The 16724-nt window shown below is 45.2% G+C and overlaps 3 protein-coding genes across 3 annotated transcripts in view; 2 read left to right on the top strand and 1 right to left on the bottom strand.

Moving 5' to 3' along the window:
* Positions 1-20: 20 nt before the first annotated feature.
* fastkd2 (FAST kinase domains 2) lies at positions 21-11080 on the top strand. The gene is made up of 11 exons (XM_076016573.1): positions 21-1592; positions 2709-2812; positions 2912-3020; positions 3881-4004; positions 4378-4517; positions 5842-6014; positions 6129-6292; positions 7293-7535; positions 8397-8463; positions 9363-9474; positions 9559-11080. Exons 1-11 carry the CDS (start codon positions 981-983, stop codon positions 9670-9672), a joined length of 1962 nt encoding a protein of 653 aa, XP_075872688.1. The 5' UTR covers positions 21-980; the 3' UTR covers positions 9673-11080.
* Positions 11081-11381: 301 nt separating this feature from the next.
* On the bottom strand, positions 11382-14751 carry LOC142882120 (T-cell-specific surface glycoprotein CD28-like). Its single transcript, XM_076016671.1, has 4 exons — positions 14490-14751; positions 12379-12687; positions 12159-12283; positions 11382-11568 (listed from the first exon to the last, which is right to left on the bottom strand). The coding sequence occupies exons 1-4, from the start codon at positions 14578-14580 to the stop codon at positions 11485-11487; spliced, it is 609 nt and encodes a 202-aa protein (XP_075872786.1). The 5' UTR covers positions 14581-14751; the 3' UTR covers positions 11382-11484.
* A 1541-nt stretch (positions 14752-16292) lies between these two features.
* Positions 16293-16724, top strand: part of raph1b (Ras association (RalGDS/AF-6) and pleckstrin homology domains 1b) — a 38735-nt gene continuing 38303 nt past the window's right edge. The window contains exon 1 of the mRNA XM_076016557.1: positions 16293-16664. The gene's annotated coding sequence lies outside the window, so the exon portion shown is untranslated. The remainder of the gene's footprint in view (positions 16665-16724) is intronic.

Below are 16724 nucleotides of genomic sequence, written 5' to 3'. Positions count from 1 at the left end.
AAAGCGGAATCGGGGATCCGAGTGTAACCATGGAAACAGAAGGTAACAAAACTTGTGATCCCGCTGCAAAGTCTCGCGATGCGAACAATATCTCGGTTCCGTGTGTTATTTCTTCTTTCTTTACTTGTAGTTTCACGGCTATATTATCTTTATTTACTTCTTTTCATTTCTGTTGAACAAGCGGAAAAGTCATTCAGAAAACGACCTCAGAGAAACACCATGTACATTACTATCCATTTCACGAACGAGGCTTTTACACAATGGCCCTTATCGTCCTCCGTAGCTTGGAAACGTATGGTGTTACGCTTATTTGGATCCGGGTACTAAACTGTACAATAATATATGTTAAAGCGTCCCACGATAACTGTATGAATTGACATTTATTCTTCTGCAATTTTGGCTTATAGTTATCATTTAAAGTGCACGCATGAGTCTTTGCCTGTGTTTAAAATGTATGTTTGAACGCAGTGTTATTATTTCTGACAGTTCCGCCAGTATCAAGGTTACGGGGGAACTAAAATCGCAACGCACACAGCGCATGCCGCCGTGGTTTGGATGGTAACGAGCATTTTCAGGATTATCAGTTTGAATATAACATTTGTTATTTTGTAATATTATGATTTTGGACAATAATATCGTGGACGGCCAGAGTCAGGGTATCCAAACGTGAGAATTTCCAGTTTTCAAGGTCGGGGCAGTGTCTCTTAACCAAGTTATGCTAGTCGATAGTTTGTTGACCTTATCGACAGTGCCTTTTTTATGTAGTCGTGCAACAGTAATGGTAGTTTTATATTAAATGCTGAAAAACTTTCATCATGTTATTCAACATAAGTAGTTTCCTGAAGCGCCTCAGCAGTACGTTTATATTTGTCCTCTTGTCTGTTAGCTGTTGACTGCTCTTCACGCAGTGGTTCTGTGACCTTTGACCTTTCAGTACATTTGATTTTTTTTTTTTTTTTTTTTTTTCAACACTCCTACAAATGAACATGTCTGTGTGGCTGGCGGAGGAGCTCATGAGGCGGGCACAGCGCCTGTCTGGCCGCAGGTCTCTGTGGCAGCACGTCACAGTGATGTCACTTATGACGTCATCACACTCCCCCGCTCAGCAGTTTGCACACACCTGGCGGACGAGGCCTAGAGAGACGTGCGTGTCAGGGAGTCTTGTCAGGCCCGTGAGGTTTTTCGGCAGCGTGAATCAGGAGGAGAAGGACCTCGTCCCGTCCTCTTCACTCCCTGCTGATGTTGGGGACCGCGAGCCTCCTCCGAGGCCCCTCTTCTACGAGCAGCTGCAGCGCTGCAGCTCCCCGTCGGACGTGCTGGACCTCACCTGCCACTACGCCCCCACGGTGAGGCAGACGAGCAGCTGCCTCACCCACATGTGGAACACCATCAAGAAGATGTCGGAGGAGCAGCAGCGCCTGGAGCAGCGCCTCATGTTCGAGCACGCGGCCTTCGACAAGCTGCTGAGCGACGCCGCCAGGAGCGCCGCCCGCATGCGCAACGAGGACGTGGCCTACTCGCTCCTGGCCGTGGTCAACCTGGGGGTCCCCCAGCGGAGCCGCGTGGTCCAGACCTTCCTGCGAACCTGCCAGGTGGGAGCGGCGAGAACCGTGATGTCCTCACCCGCATGAGGCCTCCGACTGTTGTGTTGTTTCCAAATATTTTTATTGAGTCAAAGGATCCTACATGCATCACTTCATTGCACCAGTATTCATTTTCTATTACACAAAAGTGTTGCATACCGAAGCGCATTGCATTTACTGGATTAAAAAAAAAAATTAGACGCCTGATCTCATAATCACGAGATGAGGATCCTTGAGGATCTAGGATTTGTGCCGTACAGGTTTATTTTTCGAGTCACTACCAAACCAGATTGGATGCATTTCAAATGCATGATATTGTATCCATGAAGCATCCCGTGTTGATTCAACTGCTCCTGCAAAAAGAGAGCCACATCCAGCACGTCAGACTGGGCTTCCCCCTCAACAATCCTGATGATTTGAGATGCCTGCGCAGTGTTATACTCATATTTATACCATCCTATATTAATCTTTTCTTCATAATTACGAGCTAATTGGCAAGTTTTTTTTCATCGAGTGACTGCAATGAACTTTTGTAGTTGCAAGATTATATAAACATATTATCAAATACAAACCAAATTGACGTACAAAGGAACTTCGTGCTTGTGTCCGGGTATTTATAATATTATCAGAAATAAACAAATCAAAAGGAGTAAACAATATATAATAGATAATAATAAAATGTAAATAAATAAAAGGGAAACAAACAAAAAAAACAGAGTGGAAAAGTTAGAAATAAGATTGCATAGGAGTTTAGTGGTATTAGTTTCTTAGCCATATTTTCCTGTTCCTTCCCTCCCTCTGATTCCCTTGTCTTCTACCTGTTACTCAGTAAGTACTGAGGGAAATTAAACCGTATGTAAATGTATAGCTACAATTATCCATCTATCCAATTTCAATACTCGCTTATACCTGAGCCCAGGGTCTTGGGGTAGCTAGCTTACAATTATAGTCATGCTAATTATTATAGGCTCACTTTTCTGGGGGTTCCTAGCTGCAAGATAAGATTGAAATGGTTGCCAAACCGTATTGTATTGTGAGAGTTTTCTCTTTAAAATGTGTCTTATTCTTTCCAGGTGTAATGCACTGGTTGGCTCACACTGTTCCGTTGTGTTGACTTTGCTGCAGGAGAGACTCAACGACTTTGACGAGACGGCCCTGTCCATCTTGGCGTCCTGCGTGGCTCCCATGGAGGACACGCCCAACGTGGGCGCTCTGAAGAAGGGCATGAGGTCAGGGGGCGGGGCTTCGCCGTCAGGCCAATGGCGTCAGTGTGGGACGGATCGATGATGCGCTTTGCTTCCATTTCCTTCACGCTGACTGTGTCGCAGGCTGCTGGTGGAGGCCCGTCTTCCCGCCATCAAGAACGTGGTGACCCTCCAGACCATGATGAGAGCGTTGGGCAAGAACGTCCCGCTGGACCTCAAGCGGAAACTCGAGGTCAGTTTATGAGTTGCTCATATTGTTCAGCCCCTCTGTCAATCAGAATAATTGTTTGAATGAAGATTTCTTTTTCCTCTCGAATAAATCCCAACAACCATTGCAGTGAACAGAGGTCATTTCTAAGGTGAACATGAACAACAGGACACATACACGTAGATGCAAAGGAAATAAACACCAAGAAGAAGAAAGGGCAACGTCAAAGCAAATGTCCATAGTGCATGAATCAATCCCAAGACCCGTACAAATGGTAATACAGGTACACTGCCAGTCAAAAGTCTGGACACACCCGTTTCCTCTTTGTCTTTGCTACTTTCTACACTGTAAATACTGAAGACATCAAATATATGACCAAGATATTTGGATTAATGTGGCAAAAAAAATAAAATAAAGTTAAATACCTAAATATTGTATGTTATATATAAAGGGTGGCAGTTCTAGAGCATCTAAAATATCAAACTTGTTTGAGTTATTTCACACTTTGTTGTTGAAACCATATTCCATATGTGTTCATTTATGGTTTTGATGCCTTCAGTGACAATCTGCAATGTAAGTAGTCATGAAAATGAAAGAAAGGCCATTAAATCAGAAGTATGTGTCCAAACTCTTGACTGGTGGTGTAACTCAAAGCAAAGAGAAGCAGCCCTCGCCACTGCCACTGGTTTTCGGAAGGGTCGTCCTCCCCCTCTGTAAAAACCATCATCGCAACATCATCCAGTTGTGGCGTTTTTTTTATATGTATATATATTCTTTAACGCACAACGCTTCTGTTTCAGTTAATACTGAACTGGGGTTCAGCCATTTTGTTTTTTGCCAGTACCCTCATTCCCTGTACGCTTGCCCCTCTCCCCCACCTACAGGGAAAAGCTCTATCAGTGGCGGACCAGTTCAGCCTCCCCAACTCCCAGTACATGATCTCCACCATGGCCGCCATGGGATTCTACTCCAAGCCGCTGCTGGACATCTGCTGCAAGAGGATTCAAGGTGAGGACCAGCGCTGCAGGTGGAAACAATTACAAGTCACCCTGTTGAAAACGTATTGTGTAACTATTTCAATTACTTTAAGTAATGTAAATGATTACATTTCTAAATTTTGTTCTGACAGCACTTAAAACAACAACAACAAAAAAAAACAACAAATATGACGAGGTCGATCTCCAGTAAAGCAAAGCCTATACCTGCTCAACCACCATTTATCATATCATTTAGCACTCAGTGAACCCCCATTGAAAATGTAACTGTCTATGTTTTTGCGCATTTTTTCAAATGTGTGTGCCTTGCGTGTGCCCCCTCTTTTTGCTGCAATCCTAAACCCAGCACCCATTAACCTGCGCCTCTGTCCCCTCCTCCGTGCCAGAGGACCTCAGCGGAATCCCCTTCGGGAGGCTGCTGACGGTCTTGCACTCCTGCAAGGAGCTGCACTACCGGAGCTCGGACCTGCTCACCGACATTTCCGATTATGCCGCCTCCATGGTGGACATATGGAGCAATAAGCAGGTCAGTTCAGTCAAGTGTGTAATATATAGAGCTTTTTAGAGGAAACAGCAACATCAAGTGGTTATGTTTTAGACTGCAGTGCTTGCCCTCCCTCTCCTGAGTTTGACGGTGGCCTTTGCGCACAAATCTACCATACCTCATCCACCTTCTTCCTCGTTGGTTTATTTAACTGGGAGCAAGACTCCTGCTCCAAATATTCTAAATTTCTTTTTAGTGTGTGTGTGTGTGTGTGTTATGCCCCGGCCTAGGGGGAACTAGGACATAACATAATGCCTCTCCCCCCTTGTCCCAGCTCTCAAATTAGACCATGTGCTTCAAACGTGCGCTGCACTGCACAAGCATGAACATTAATAACTTTCATGTAAACAAGGACAGTGCTTTCTGATGATGTAAAGTCAGTAGAAACTTGTTTTTTATAAACTTGGGGACTTGGAATATACAAACAGACGGGAAGATGAAAGAGGGAAAATCGTTTCACTGCCCCGATTCTGAAAATCAATTAAAAAAAAACAAAAAAAAAACATGCAGACAAAATAAATAAATTACCGCGTCCCCAAAATATACGGGACAAAGTGAAGTGCGTCCCATATCAGTTAATTACGGGACAGGCTTTTTAGTGGGAGGGTTGGCAACCCTATCTAGACCACAGACGGAAATCAAATGAGGTTTTGTCATTTTCCCTAAAAAAAAAAAAAAACGGGACAAATTGTGTCCCGGGAGAGATTTTATTTTTCCCGGGACAGGAGGTGAAAAAAGAGAACAATTCCGGGAAAGACGGGACGGGTGGCAACCCTACCGTGATAGCAAACAAGGGGGCTCTGCAGATTCGTAGTGTTGCTGTTTACCTTCGCAAAACAGTTGTTGCAGATTGCATATTCTTTATCCAGTTTTCTCCCGTCATCCGTCTCGTAAAAGCCAAAGTGGGTCCACACTTCAGTGCTAATGTAGCACTTGTATTTAATCAAAACGACTCAGACTCAGAAGATGCTAGAGTTTGCTCAAAAAGGGAGTGGAGACAAGCGACCAGAGACAGGTTTGCATTTATATATATATTTATATGAATAATGTGGGTGAGTCTTTGATTTGTTTTTCGTTGTTCGTATTTTCTGCCATTCTTGCATGTGTTCTTCTGTTGTTAACTCGTCTTATTCATATTCATATTGTTGAAATAAAATATCGATATTTGCCGTCAGTGTATCGATTATTTATTGCGACAGAAAGCACAACAATTTGCAGTATCGATCCCTCCCACCCCCCCCACTCCCACCCCTACTAGATACCCAAACCTCTGTAGTTGAATCTTACCGCCTGCGTCTCCATCCAGTTGCTCATCCTGCTGTCGGTGTTGGAGAGCCTCGCCTTCTGCCCCTCGGCCCTCGTCAAGGTGTTCGCCGAGAAGGTGATCGCCGAGCCGGGCGCCCTGGCGCTCAAAGACATCCTCTGCATCCTCAAGGTGTACTCGTCCGTCGGCTGCGACCTGGAGCAGCGGAGGCAGCCGTGAGTTCACGCCCCCACCCTGTCTGAAACGCAACCCTGGATTCTGCGGCTTCAGAAAAGTTGTTGTTGTTTTTTTTAACCATTTTAGCCGTTTTGCCCAATGCGTTGCGTCAGGTTTCTGGAGAGTTTGAGCCAGGCGCTGGACTCCTACCTGACCAAGATGTCTGGCTTTGAGCTGCTGAAGGCCGTCTACCACCTGTGCATGCTGGGACACTTCCCCCCAGCGCCGCTGCAGCAGCTGCTGCAGAGCAGCACGCTGGAACACTTCAATACCACAGGTTTGATCTACATCTTCCTCCTAATCATTTATTTATGTTAGGAAAGGTGCATAGTTTTTTAGCCTGTACTTTGTAAATAAATGTGATTGTAAAAATCAAAAAAAAAAATCTTCTTCTTCTTCTTCTTCTTCTTCTTCTTCTTCTTCTTCTTCTTCTTCTTCTTCTTCTTCTTCTTCTTCTTCTTCCGCTGATGCTTTGCTGTTTTGGTTGTGGGAGCTGGAAGAAGTGTCTGACTAGTTTCCCAACAAAGACGACAACACGAAGGCCACGAAAACAGATTGTTTACCTCGTTTCCTCTTTCTCCTGCTTCTTCTCTTCCTCCTGGTCTTTTTTTCTCCTCCTTTTCTTCCTCCCCCTCCGCGTCCTCTTTCTCCTCCTCTCCAACCTTTTCCCTCTACTTCTCCTCCTCCTTTTCTTCCTCGTCTTCCTCCTCCTTCTTCTTCTCTTCCTCCATCTCTTCCTTCTCCTTTTCTTCCTCGTCTTACTCCTACTCCTTCTCCTCCTCCTTTTTCTTTTTCTCTTCCTTCTCCTCCTCTTCCGCATTCCCTTCCTCCTCCTCCTTCTTTTCCTCCTCCTTCCTCATCTCCCCCTCCTCCTCCTCCTTTTCTTCCTCGTCTTCCTCCTCCTCCTTCTTCTCTTCCTCCTTCTCCTCCTTCTCCTTCTTTTCTTCCTCGTCTTCCTCCTACTCCTTTTCTTCTTCCTCCTCCTCCTCCTTCTTTTCTTCCTCGTCTTACTCCTACTCCTTCTCCTCCTCCTTTTTCTTTTTCTCTTCCTCCTCCTTCTTTTCTTCCTCGTCTTCCTCCTCCTTCTTCTCCTCCTTCTCTTCCTCGTCTTCCTCTTCCTCATTCCCTTCCCCCTCCTCCTCCTCCTCATCCTTCTTCTCCTCCTCCTTCCTCATCTCCCCCCTCCTCCTTCTCCTCCTCTTCCTCATTCCCCTCCTCTTCCTTTTCCTCCTCGTCTTATTTTTATCTCATCCCTCTGCTTGAACTTGCCTCGCCAGCTGCCAGGTTCCTCTCCAACCAGGAGCGGATGTTCCGGACGGTGGACCTGTGCCTCCGCCTGGAGCGCCCCGCCCTCCTGGAGCCCCTGGAAGTGCCGCCGTTCCTGCTGGGAGACCCCGCCGCCAGGCCACCACCGCCGCCACCCAGGCCGTGGCTGTCGCAGAGCCTGCGGAGCGTGTTGGAGGAGCGGCCCGACGCGGCACTGGAGGAGGCGGTGCTGGTGGAGAACTTTCACCTCATAGGTAAAGGAGGACGGAGGGCACGTGTGCCTTTTTTCAAATCGACATGTGAATTTCTTTCCTCTTCAAGATGGTGTAGCAGAACAATTAGAACAATTGAATTCTTGAAAGGAGAAAGATGTTGTCGTGGTGAAGTAATTATTTCAAGATTTATCACCAGTGCAGAATAGCAACATAAAACACAGTTGTGAAAGTATATGCAAGATATACATTAAAAGCTTACTAAATTAATTCAACAGACAACTCAAACTCGGCTAAATCAGTGAAGCTTAAATCAGTTTTTCAAACAACAGCGAAATCCTTTTGAACGCGTTTCTCAACTGGTGGTCATGATGCAAAAAGTGGGTCGCAGAGCTGTTTTGATTGGGTTCCCTTTTTCTTAAAAAAAAAAAAGTGATTTTAAAATATATATGCTTAGAGAGAAAATGTTGGCCATTTATTTTGCAGGACACACAATTCAGTTCAATAATTTCAGTCATTTATTTGACTGCACATGATGGAAAGTGGGCTGGCGTTTTTATGTTTGTGGAATAAATTTGGGTTGAGACTTCACGATCGGGAACAAAACAGTTAAGAACCATTGAATTCTTGAAAAAAAGATATTGCAGTAGTGAAATAATTATTTCACAATTTGTCACCAAAGCAGAATAACATAACATAAAACACAGTTGTTAAAGTATATGCAAAACACGTGTGTGTATATATAAAAAGCTCACTGAATGAATTCCAAAAAGCTCAATGCAACAAACAACTCAGGCAAAGTTAAATCATTTTTCAAATAGCAGTGCAATCCTTGAGGAGCTGCCTGTTTTTCTTTTTTTGTTTATAAAACGTGCGTGTGTGCTTGTGTGTTCTGACCTCCAGACGCCGTAATAAGCAAACCTCTGCCGAGCCGCAGCCCTGAAGACTCTCCTGCAGAGAGCAGCCAGAGGTAAGCTGTGAGCCGCAGGCCTGCGGGACGAAAACATCTGCACTCGAGCGCTCGCACACTCCGCGACGCATTCTTGCAATGATGATTTTTTTTCGTGCCTCGTCAGCGTTTTTTTTTTGTTGCACCGAAACCACCTTAGGGTTTTCACAATATGATCTCGACAGTTTCTAAAGGGGTTCGTAGTTCAGAAAACGATGCCATGTGACAACGGCCAGAGTTAACACGAGGTAAACAGACAAGTGAACATACAGTATATACACACACGATACAATAAACAACACATCAACAGTGAGCAGTCAAAGTCGCCACTGCTTGTGCGTCTCTGCAGGAATTCTTTGTAGTTCTTCCTGGTGAAGAGCTCAACTTCTTGTCCTCGCAATATATAAACGCACAAATACACAACGTGTACTGGTGTGTTGTGTGTTGAATGCAAGTTTTCTCCACTTTGTCAGCTCAAGTCAGTCTAATTTATTTAACTCTACGTTTGAAAGTTTCTAAATGTTCAGATTTTAACGTGTTGGTGACTCAGCGTGACTCACGCAGCCTTTCGAGAAAAGCTTCCTCTTCGAAAAAATCTGGCTTCGCATGTAATTTCGTCCTGCCGACAAGCGATTTCACGGGTTCCGGCAGAAAGCCTCGGCTCGATTCAACCTCCTGCCATCTCGATGGTAAAACACCTGCAGTTTCACGTGCGTCAGCGGAAGCCGCCAGTGCAATTTTTAACATCTTCTCTTTCCAAAACACTTGCGTCGGGAGTGGAAAAAGAAAAGGGCCTCGGTTGTGGTTGAGATCTTTATCCGTGCCGCCTGACATTTACGGAGCGACAGCGCCGACCCGCTACCCGACCCTTTTTTCCCCAACCCCGGCTGAGCGAGCTCTCCGCCCTGTGTCCCACGCAGGGTGGCCCTGCTTTTCTCGCCCAACTCCTTCTGCCTCGGCACGTCCCGCCTGCGGGGAGGCCCGGCTCTGAAGGCGCGACACCTGAGGATGCTGGGATACGACGCCGTCCTGGTGAGGAGGCCGTGAGATGAGATGAGATGAGGTGAGGTGAGGTGAGATGAAATGAACCCACGTTCTCTGCTCCTCTCCCACCAGGTGTTCGACCAGGACCTGCACGCCATGTCCGAGGATGAGCGGACGCACCTGCTGAGGACGCAACTCTTTCCAGAGCGCCGCCCGTCGTCCGACGCCGAGCAGCCGGAATCTTGAAGCGTCGTGTGTCAGGAGTTAACATAGAGCAGCGGGTGGACAACCTGTAGGTTCTACTCCTCCCAGTGGATGAAACATTCTCGTTGCTTTTGTCTTTAAAAGATACAAATCCTGTTCAAAGTTATTCACTTGTTATTCTAGTTCAAGCATGGGCAAACTACGGCCCGGGGGCCACATGTGGCCCGTTGAGCTTTTAAATCCGGCCCACAGAACTTGCCATAGGACATTTTTTAGTCAGTAAGTCATAAAATAGCAGCATTTCATCCAGTTTTTCAGTGTTTTGAGAGTCATTTCAGTAAAGAGCTGAATACAGTGGGGCTTCAAAGACACTGATTTTGTTGTTGTAACTTTTCTTTTGTTCATTTTCAATTGACATTAAAACACGTTTTCTACACATCCCGTGATTTATTCTTTCTCTCCTATGAGGTGGCTCACCTAAACACTCCATCCATCTGCTGCTGCTCCGGCCCCTCTGTCAAAAGGTTTTCCCACCCCTGAGTGAACTTAAAGCAGAGGTGGGCAAACGTTTTGACTGGTGGGGCCACATTGGGTTCTAACATTACTAGACAGAGGGGGCTGGAGCAGCAGCAGATGAGTGGAGTGTTTTGGTGAGCCACCTCATAGGAGAGCAAGAAACGTCAAGGGTTATGTACAAAACGTGCTTTAATGTCTGTTTGTTTGATAATGAACAAAAAGCGTTACAACAAAATCAGTGTCTTTGAAGCCCCACGCTATTTAGCTCTTTGTTGAAAGGACTCTTATACGGCCCCCGGGCCATAGTCTGCCCAACCGTGACACAAAGCATCGAATTAAACTCCTGTGGCATTTCTCACAGCTGGAGGAGGGAGTTAAAAAAAAATGTGTCCGATCAATACCGATGCAAATCAGCCAGTTTCAGAGGGTGTTTGCACAAGAAGTGCTGGCGGGGGTTGCCGTCGTTTTTTGATCTTTTGTTTTCATCCGCCACCTTCGCCGCGTGTGCAGCGGGCAGGAAGTTTGGAGAAGAGGAGGGAGGCAAACAGGAAGCGGTGCAGCTGTCGGCTTTGCAGGTTGAGCCGTGAAAAACGCTGCAGATTCTCCGAACTTGAAGAAACAGAAAAGACTGAATGAAGCACGTGGTTGCTTTCTATACATACATACAGGTACTACCCGAAAAATTTGAATATCAAGTCAAAGTTGTTTTATTTTGGCAATTTAACATAAAAGATGAAACCAACACATTTTATTGAGCCATTACAGGCAAATTGACATCTCAAGCAGTTCCTTGTTGTAACTTTGCTGATTAAGATTTTCAGCTCATTAAAACCACAAACCCACAAACTCAGAAAATTATTATAAAATTTGAGGGTTTTTTTCCAGCTGCAAGACCTGATCAGCAAAATCCAAAGAAATAAAAACTTGAAATATATTGATGTGCATATTATTCCTTTATATAATAATATGTCAAATTCACCTTTTAAGTTGAATTGCAGAAATACAACAACCTTTTCAGGATATTCTAATTTTCTGGGTAGTACCTGTATATATTTGTTTTTTGGGGGCATTGTGACCACTGCCGCGGTTTTTCCTCTGTCTGATAAGATGTCTCACTCTGTTCAGACCGCAGTAGTGGGGTCATCGAGTGTGAGCGTCTTGTGGAGAGGAGAAAAAAAAACAAAGCTACCTCAACAGGAAGGAAGCAAAAAAAAAAAAAAAACATGACTGCTTCTGTTTGAGTTATTTTTATTTCCTGAGAAGGACACAAAGAGAGAGCTGAGGTGAGACGTGAGACTTTCACCCGGACTTGCAGTTGTAGGACCGTCAGTCCGTCCTTCAGGCCTTCCACCAGTGGGCCCGCGGCGCCGGTGGCTTGGTGTTCATGTATTCGCCGTCGGAGTCCATCGTCCTGAGCCGCACCTGGGAGACGGAGGAGAGACGAGCGAGTCAACGAGAGCAAAGAAATGCGCCAGATCTGTTTGTTCCACAGAGTGGCAGAATTTAAAGAGGACAGCCTCAGAATAAATTATCTTGCATCCATCTTGCAGAAATGTATTTTCATTGCAAGTAAAGAATTTGGTTTTGGTTTTGTTATTTAAACGTGACAATTTACTTAATAGTGTAAAAGTCTGTTGAAACTCTGTTGGAAGCAAATTAACGTAAGGGAGAGAAAAACAGTTGCAATACTAAGTAAACGTTTGCAACAACAACAGCAACTAAAAATGGCTTTGTGTGTTGCCGCTTTACATTCACATATTGGTGCGTGAGTGAGTGAGTGGGTGAATGAGAGGCCTTTGTAAAGCGCTTTGTGGTACCGTGAAGGTGCTGGAAAGGCGCTGTACAAGCGCAGTCTATTTACCATTTAGAGTTTCACATGTGCCACCGGTTGACTGGTGAGCAAGTCATGACAACAATCAGCACATTGAGAGAGTTGTGAGGAGGGGACAAAAAGGAAACGACTAAATTGGGAAATAAGGGGTCTTTATGATATGATGTTGAAAATGACTCACGCAGCTCACGAAGAGGACGGCGGTGACAATCAGGCCGTAGAGGCTGACGGTTGCCACAATGGGAATCCAGATCAACAAACGGTGGACTTCTTCATCTTCCTCCCTGCTGCCTGTGGACTGGTGGTCTGGAGAAAACAAGCAGGACACATTCAACGGACTCGGGAGTGTTTCTTTTAGTGTTTCTGCTCTGTCACGTTTTTTGGAGAACCGGAGTCTTTACCCTCCACCTGCGGTAGAATCCACTGACTGCTGCACTGCGTGACCATCGGAGGCGGGTAAATGACGTCCACCTCGCACCAGTAGACGTCGTGGCTGCTGCTGTTCACCCTGCCGATCCAGAGGTCGAAGGTGCCGTTCCCGTTGACCACCCGCATCTCTCTGTCGCCCCGTTGGCCTTTGTGCGGGAACCGTTCGGTGTGGATGAGTTCTCCATTCAGGTGCAGTTTGAAATTCATGACGGATGAGGTCACATTGGGGCAGGGGACCAGGACGTCCTGTCCAGCGGGGACCCGGACGGTCTTCACATGCTCTAAGGAGGAGGCGAAGTGGAAGAAGAAGGACGGGGACTTTAACTTTATAAAAGGGAGACTGTGAAGTAATGGCACGTAGCCGGGACACGTGGCCTCCGTTTGAGCGAGCTCCCGTTTCAATCGCTTTTCAGACGGTCCAAATATGACCAGACCAGTCAGTGTCCACTGCCTTAAAGGAAAGAAAGTGGGTCCTCACCAATCCAACTCCATTTTCTCCATTCTGGATTTGTGGAGAAAAGTGTTGTGGTCAAGACAGCACCGACCAAGATTAAGAACTTATCAAGGCTTAAAGAGTGTCGAGATTGAGACAAGACCAAGACTGTGTCAAGGAAGAAAGACACAAAACAGAACAAATGAGCAGCATTTTACAAATTTAACGGCAACAATTCTTTTCAGAAAGGTATCTTTTCTTTAACATTTTTGCTGCGTTGCCAGACATTTTGAACAGTTTTCAAAAAAAATAATCAACTTTGCTCATAAAATTAAAGAAAATAAATAAATTAGGTGTCATTTAACTGAAAATGATGGCATACCAAACATGAGCAAAATGCGTGGAAACCTTTTAATATCAAAGCCCAAAACCAAAAGTACACTCCTCCCACTCATGGTGGTTGTGAGAGAGCTCAAAGTTCTGCATGGCTGCGGCGATGAGACGGTTCAACAAAAGCTTTCTTTTCTGTTTTTATCGTCTTGACCGGTCTTGATTACAAATCCCGAGACCGCACAATCCAAGACCGATTGGACCGAGATTGGTCTCGAGACCAAGACCAATCTCCAGTACCGCAACACTAGTATAGGAAATATTAATACAATTGTTTTATTGTAAAAGTCCCATGGAAGGCGCACCAATGAAGTTTGATTGAACCTCATTGAAACAATTATCTCTTATCGCTCTCGGGCCTGCTCTTTTTTCTTTTCTTTTCTTTTTGAAGCAAAAGAAGAAGAAAGCCACTGTTTTACATGTTGACGAAACCCCAGCAGGGGTGCGTCGGCGGTTGACTTTAAGAGAGATTTCAGCGCGAGAATCGAGATCACTGGGTTGCACCACTTGGCAGAGCGACCACTTCATGTGGCCCCTCAGGTGTTGCACCAGCCACACCTGAACAGGTCGCAGAGTCGGTGAGCTCGGCAACCCACAGCTCCATGCTCCGCCCACTTCGAAGCAACTGCACCCCCGCACGGAATTATCTCAACATAACTCACACCAAACATCTTGTATTCAACTGTATTCACAGAGAAAAGCAGATTCAGAGTGACTCACAGTTGCCACGCGCAGAAGTGGGGGTTGAGTTTGATTCGAAGTTTGAGTGGAAGGACCGCCGTGTTGTCCTTATTCGTTTTACGGCACGTCACAGCCGCAAAAAGGGTACATGCAGGTGTCAGGGGCGCGTCCCACTTCTGAACACGAGTCGGAAGCGCCTCGATTTCAAAGACCGCAGCTTTGCCTGTTGATTCTCCAGTTGAATCGCTGTTGACGAGCAGCGAGATACCTAAAAGCCTCTTTTCCACTCAACGACAAGTCTGTGTCGGCTGGTTTGTCACGTCAAAGTCATTTGATCAAAGGCCTTTTTTTTTTCTCTCTTTTTTTTTTAATCCCCGAAGAAGGGAAAGAAGGCATCTGCGAAAATGTCAGGATTTTTCAAATTGGCGGTCGCAAAGTTGAGCCTGAAGTTGCTCTCGCTCAAATATCGAAACATCGCCTTTCTCTTCTTTCACCCAAAAGAGAACCGTTACTACCTGACCTCCTACCGCTTAAAGCACCGGGGCCCTCGACCTGTCAACGCTGTGCGGTACAACTTACTGTGGCAGCAGCAACGGCTGTCCGACTCGGCAGCGTGGAAGAGGCTGCAGCACGCGAGCATCACAAACACCCTCAGCAGCTTCATCTCCATCTCCTGTTGCGCCGGCCGACTTGGCCTCCTTCCTTCCCTGGATCTCAGAGCTGTCGCAACGAAGTGGATGGAACTGCGGAAAGGAGATGTGGCGCACCAACCATCGGGTATCGCATCCTCACAGCGTCCCTCTCAACACCCTAGACGCGCTACTGCAGAACAACCCTGCACATGCTCTGGTAGGAGAACACACTGTGAGGTGGAGTGGAGGCCCCTCCTCCTGTCGACTTGACGCTTTTTCGGTTCCACCTCTGAGGCCGTCGATGTTCGCCTGTGACATTTTGTGGCACTTAATTGTTTTTTTTATTTATTTACTTTGAGCTCCTGCTGGTGTAAATCAAAGAATGTACAAGATTAAAACAGGCCACGCGCTGTAGGGAATAACCTTAATGGGAAAAGAATGTCACAGAGGATTTTGCAAACAATGAAAATACATTTATCCAGCTTTCTTACTCAAATCATTTGGTTGTGATTGATTTCTCTTGCAAAAGATCGCGTAGAAAAAGAAAAGAGAGTATTGGATACTGACATAAAATGTCTTGTCTCCAACTGAAAAACTTTTTTTTTTTTTTTTTTAAACAAAAACAACAACATTGCATTATTCTGGTCATACAAAAAAAAAATTGGTGTTATCTTGACAGTGAACGTTCAGAAACATAACATGTAAATGGTCCAGCAGTACCTTGATTTTACCGGTAGATGTAGACAAAGACCGTTATCTAAACGGACCTGTCTAAAGTCGCTCTCCCTGCTTTTGAATGACCATTTTAATTACTTGCGATCAAATTTCACTTTCCCCTCAGTATCCCCCCAACCCCCTATAATTCATGCCCTTTTAACGGCCCGCCTCCAGCGTTTAGAAAATATTTACTACGTGTGGCAACGCAAAGCCGACGGGATTAATGGGATTTTGAGCTGGGGATTAATGCATTTCTAAAAACAAAATGTTTGCAATTTTGAGGATGAATGAATGGGGATGAGGGGGGAGTGGCTGACGTGTCAGTAATGTGAACATATGGGTGATACGTTATAATCTCTAATCTGGAGCACGTCCCATTTGTCTGGCGGTGGTCTAAAGAGAGCATCTGTCCAGTTAGAGTGGTTGTAAAGTGCATTGTGTGGTATCTTCAAATATGTATATACTGTAGATACACACACGTATGTATGTATGTATGTATGTATGTATGTATGTATGTACATATGTATGTATGTATGTATGTATGTATGTATGTATGAAATAAAACTTCAACAATAACAATAAAACATAAATTATGTCTGTGTATATCATAATACAGCACATTGTACTGCATATCATGATGAAAATCAAACAGATCCACTGTGTTTTCCCAATCATTGACTTTCTGCCACAACGAATCTATGTGCTTATAATAATAATAATAATAATAATAATAATAATAATAATAATAATAATAATAATAATAATAATAATATTTGTTTATTTTGCTGGGAATATAGCCTTCAGGGCCACGCCAAGCATCCGATGTTTGTGTTTTTACGTTTTAAAAGTGGCATATTTGCTGGTCTGGAGACAACACAATAACGTTTCCAACGTGCATGCCATTAGTTTACTAAATTGACATGCATAAGAGGACAGCTATAGAGACAATAATCCACACTCCTTTATTCATTCTTTCTTATATTCTTATTCTTACATGCCCTCATGACTTTTGCACCGGGAATTCTTTTTTCCCAACAGTCCCTGAAGGCGGCGCTGGGGATTGGGGCTGGACAGGAAACGACGGAGACGAGCGGCGTGTCTCCTCGCCGAGCAGCAGCAGCAGCAGCAGCAGCGGCGTCTCCGGGAAAAAAGACAGGGAGAAGAATGAGAAGGAGCCAACGGGACTGTGTTCATCCAGACAAGGCAGCGTGTGAAAACATGAGGGCGACGGGCTCCTCGCGTTAGTTCGTCTCTCTCTCTCTCTCTCTGTTTTTAACGAAACCGAGCACATTTTTAGCCATCACATCTGGAGTCTTTTTTTGCCCTTCTCCGGTTTTTTTTTCCAGCCAGAGGGTTGGGATATTTGCTGGAACGCAGGAAAGCGGAGCACCGCTCTTTGTGAACCGTAAGTGTGTGTTTTTTTTTGTTTGTTTTTTTAATATATACATATCAACTTATCGGACCT

The sequence above is a fragment of the Nelusetta ayraudi genome, unplaced genomic scaffold (assembly GCF_046127955.1).
Source record: "Nelusetta ayraudi isolate G7.1 ecotype Tasmania unplaced genomic scaffold, CSIRO-AGI_Nayr_v1 ptg000006l, whole genome shotgun sequence".
NCBI classification, from domain to species: Eukaryota; Metazoa; Chordata; class Actinopteri; order Tetraodontiformes; family Monacanthidae; genus Nelusetta; species Nelusetta ayraudi.
This window is presented reverse-complemented; position numbering and strand designations above follow the sequence as displayed.

What these genes read in the sequence shown, in the direction of transcription:
- fastkd2 (XM_076016573.1), top strand. Translation starts at nt 981, where the DNA reads ATGAACATGTCTGTGTGGCTGGCGGAGGAGCTCATGAGGCGGGCACAG. An exon ending in CTGCTGCAAGAGGATTCAAG is followed by an intron (nt 4,005 to 4,377) that starts GTGAGGACCAGC and finishes CCTCCGTGCCAG; the next exon opens with AGGACCTCAGCGGAATCCCC. An exon ending in GGAACACTTCAATACCACAG is followed by an intron (nt 6,293 to 7,292) that starts GTTTGATCTACA and finishes TTGCCTCGCCAG; the next exon opens with CTGCCAGGTTCCTCTCCAAC.
- LOC142882120 (XM_076016671.1), bottom strand. Translation starts at nt 14,580, where the DNA reads ATGGAGATGAAGCTGCTGAGGGTGTTTGTGATGCTCGCGTGCTGCAGC. An exon ending in GATTCTACCGCAGGTGGAGG is followed by an intron (nt 12,284 to 12,378) that starts GTAAAGACTCCG and finishes TGTTTTCTCCAG; the next exon opens with ACCACCAGTCCACAGGCAGC. An exon ending in CCGTCCTCTTCGTGAGCTGC is followed by an intron (nt 11,569 to 12,158) that starts GTGAGTCATTTT and finishes TCCGTCTCCCAG; the next exon opens with GTGCGGCTCAGGACGATGGA.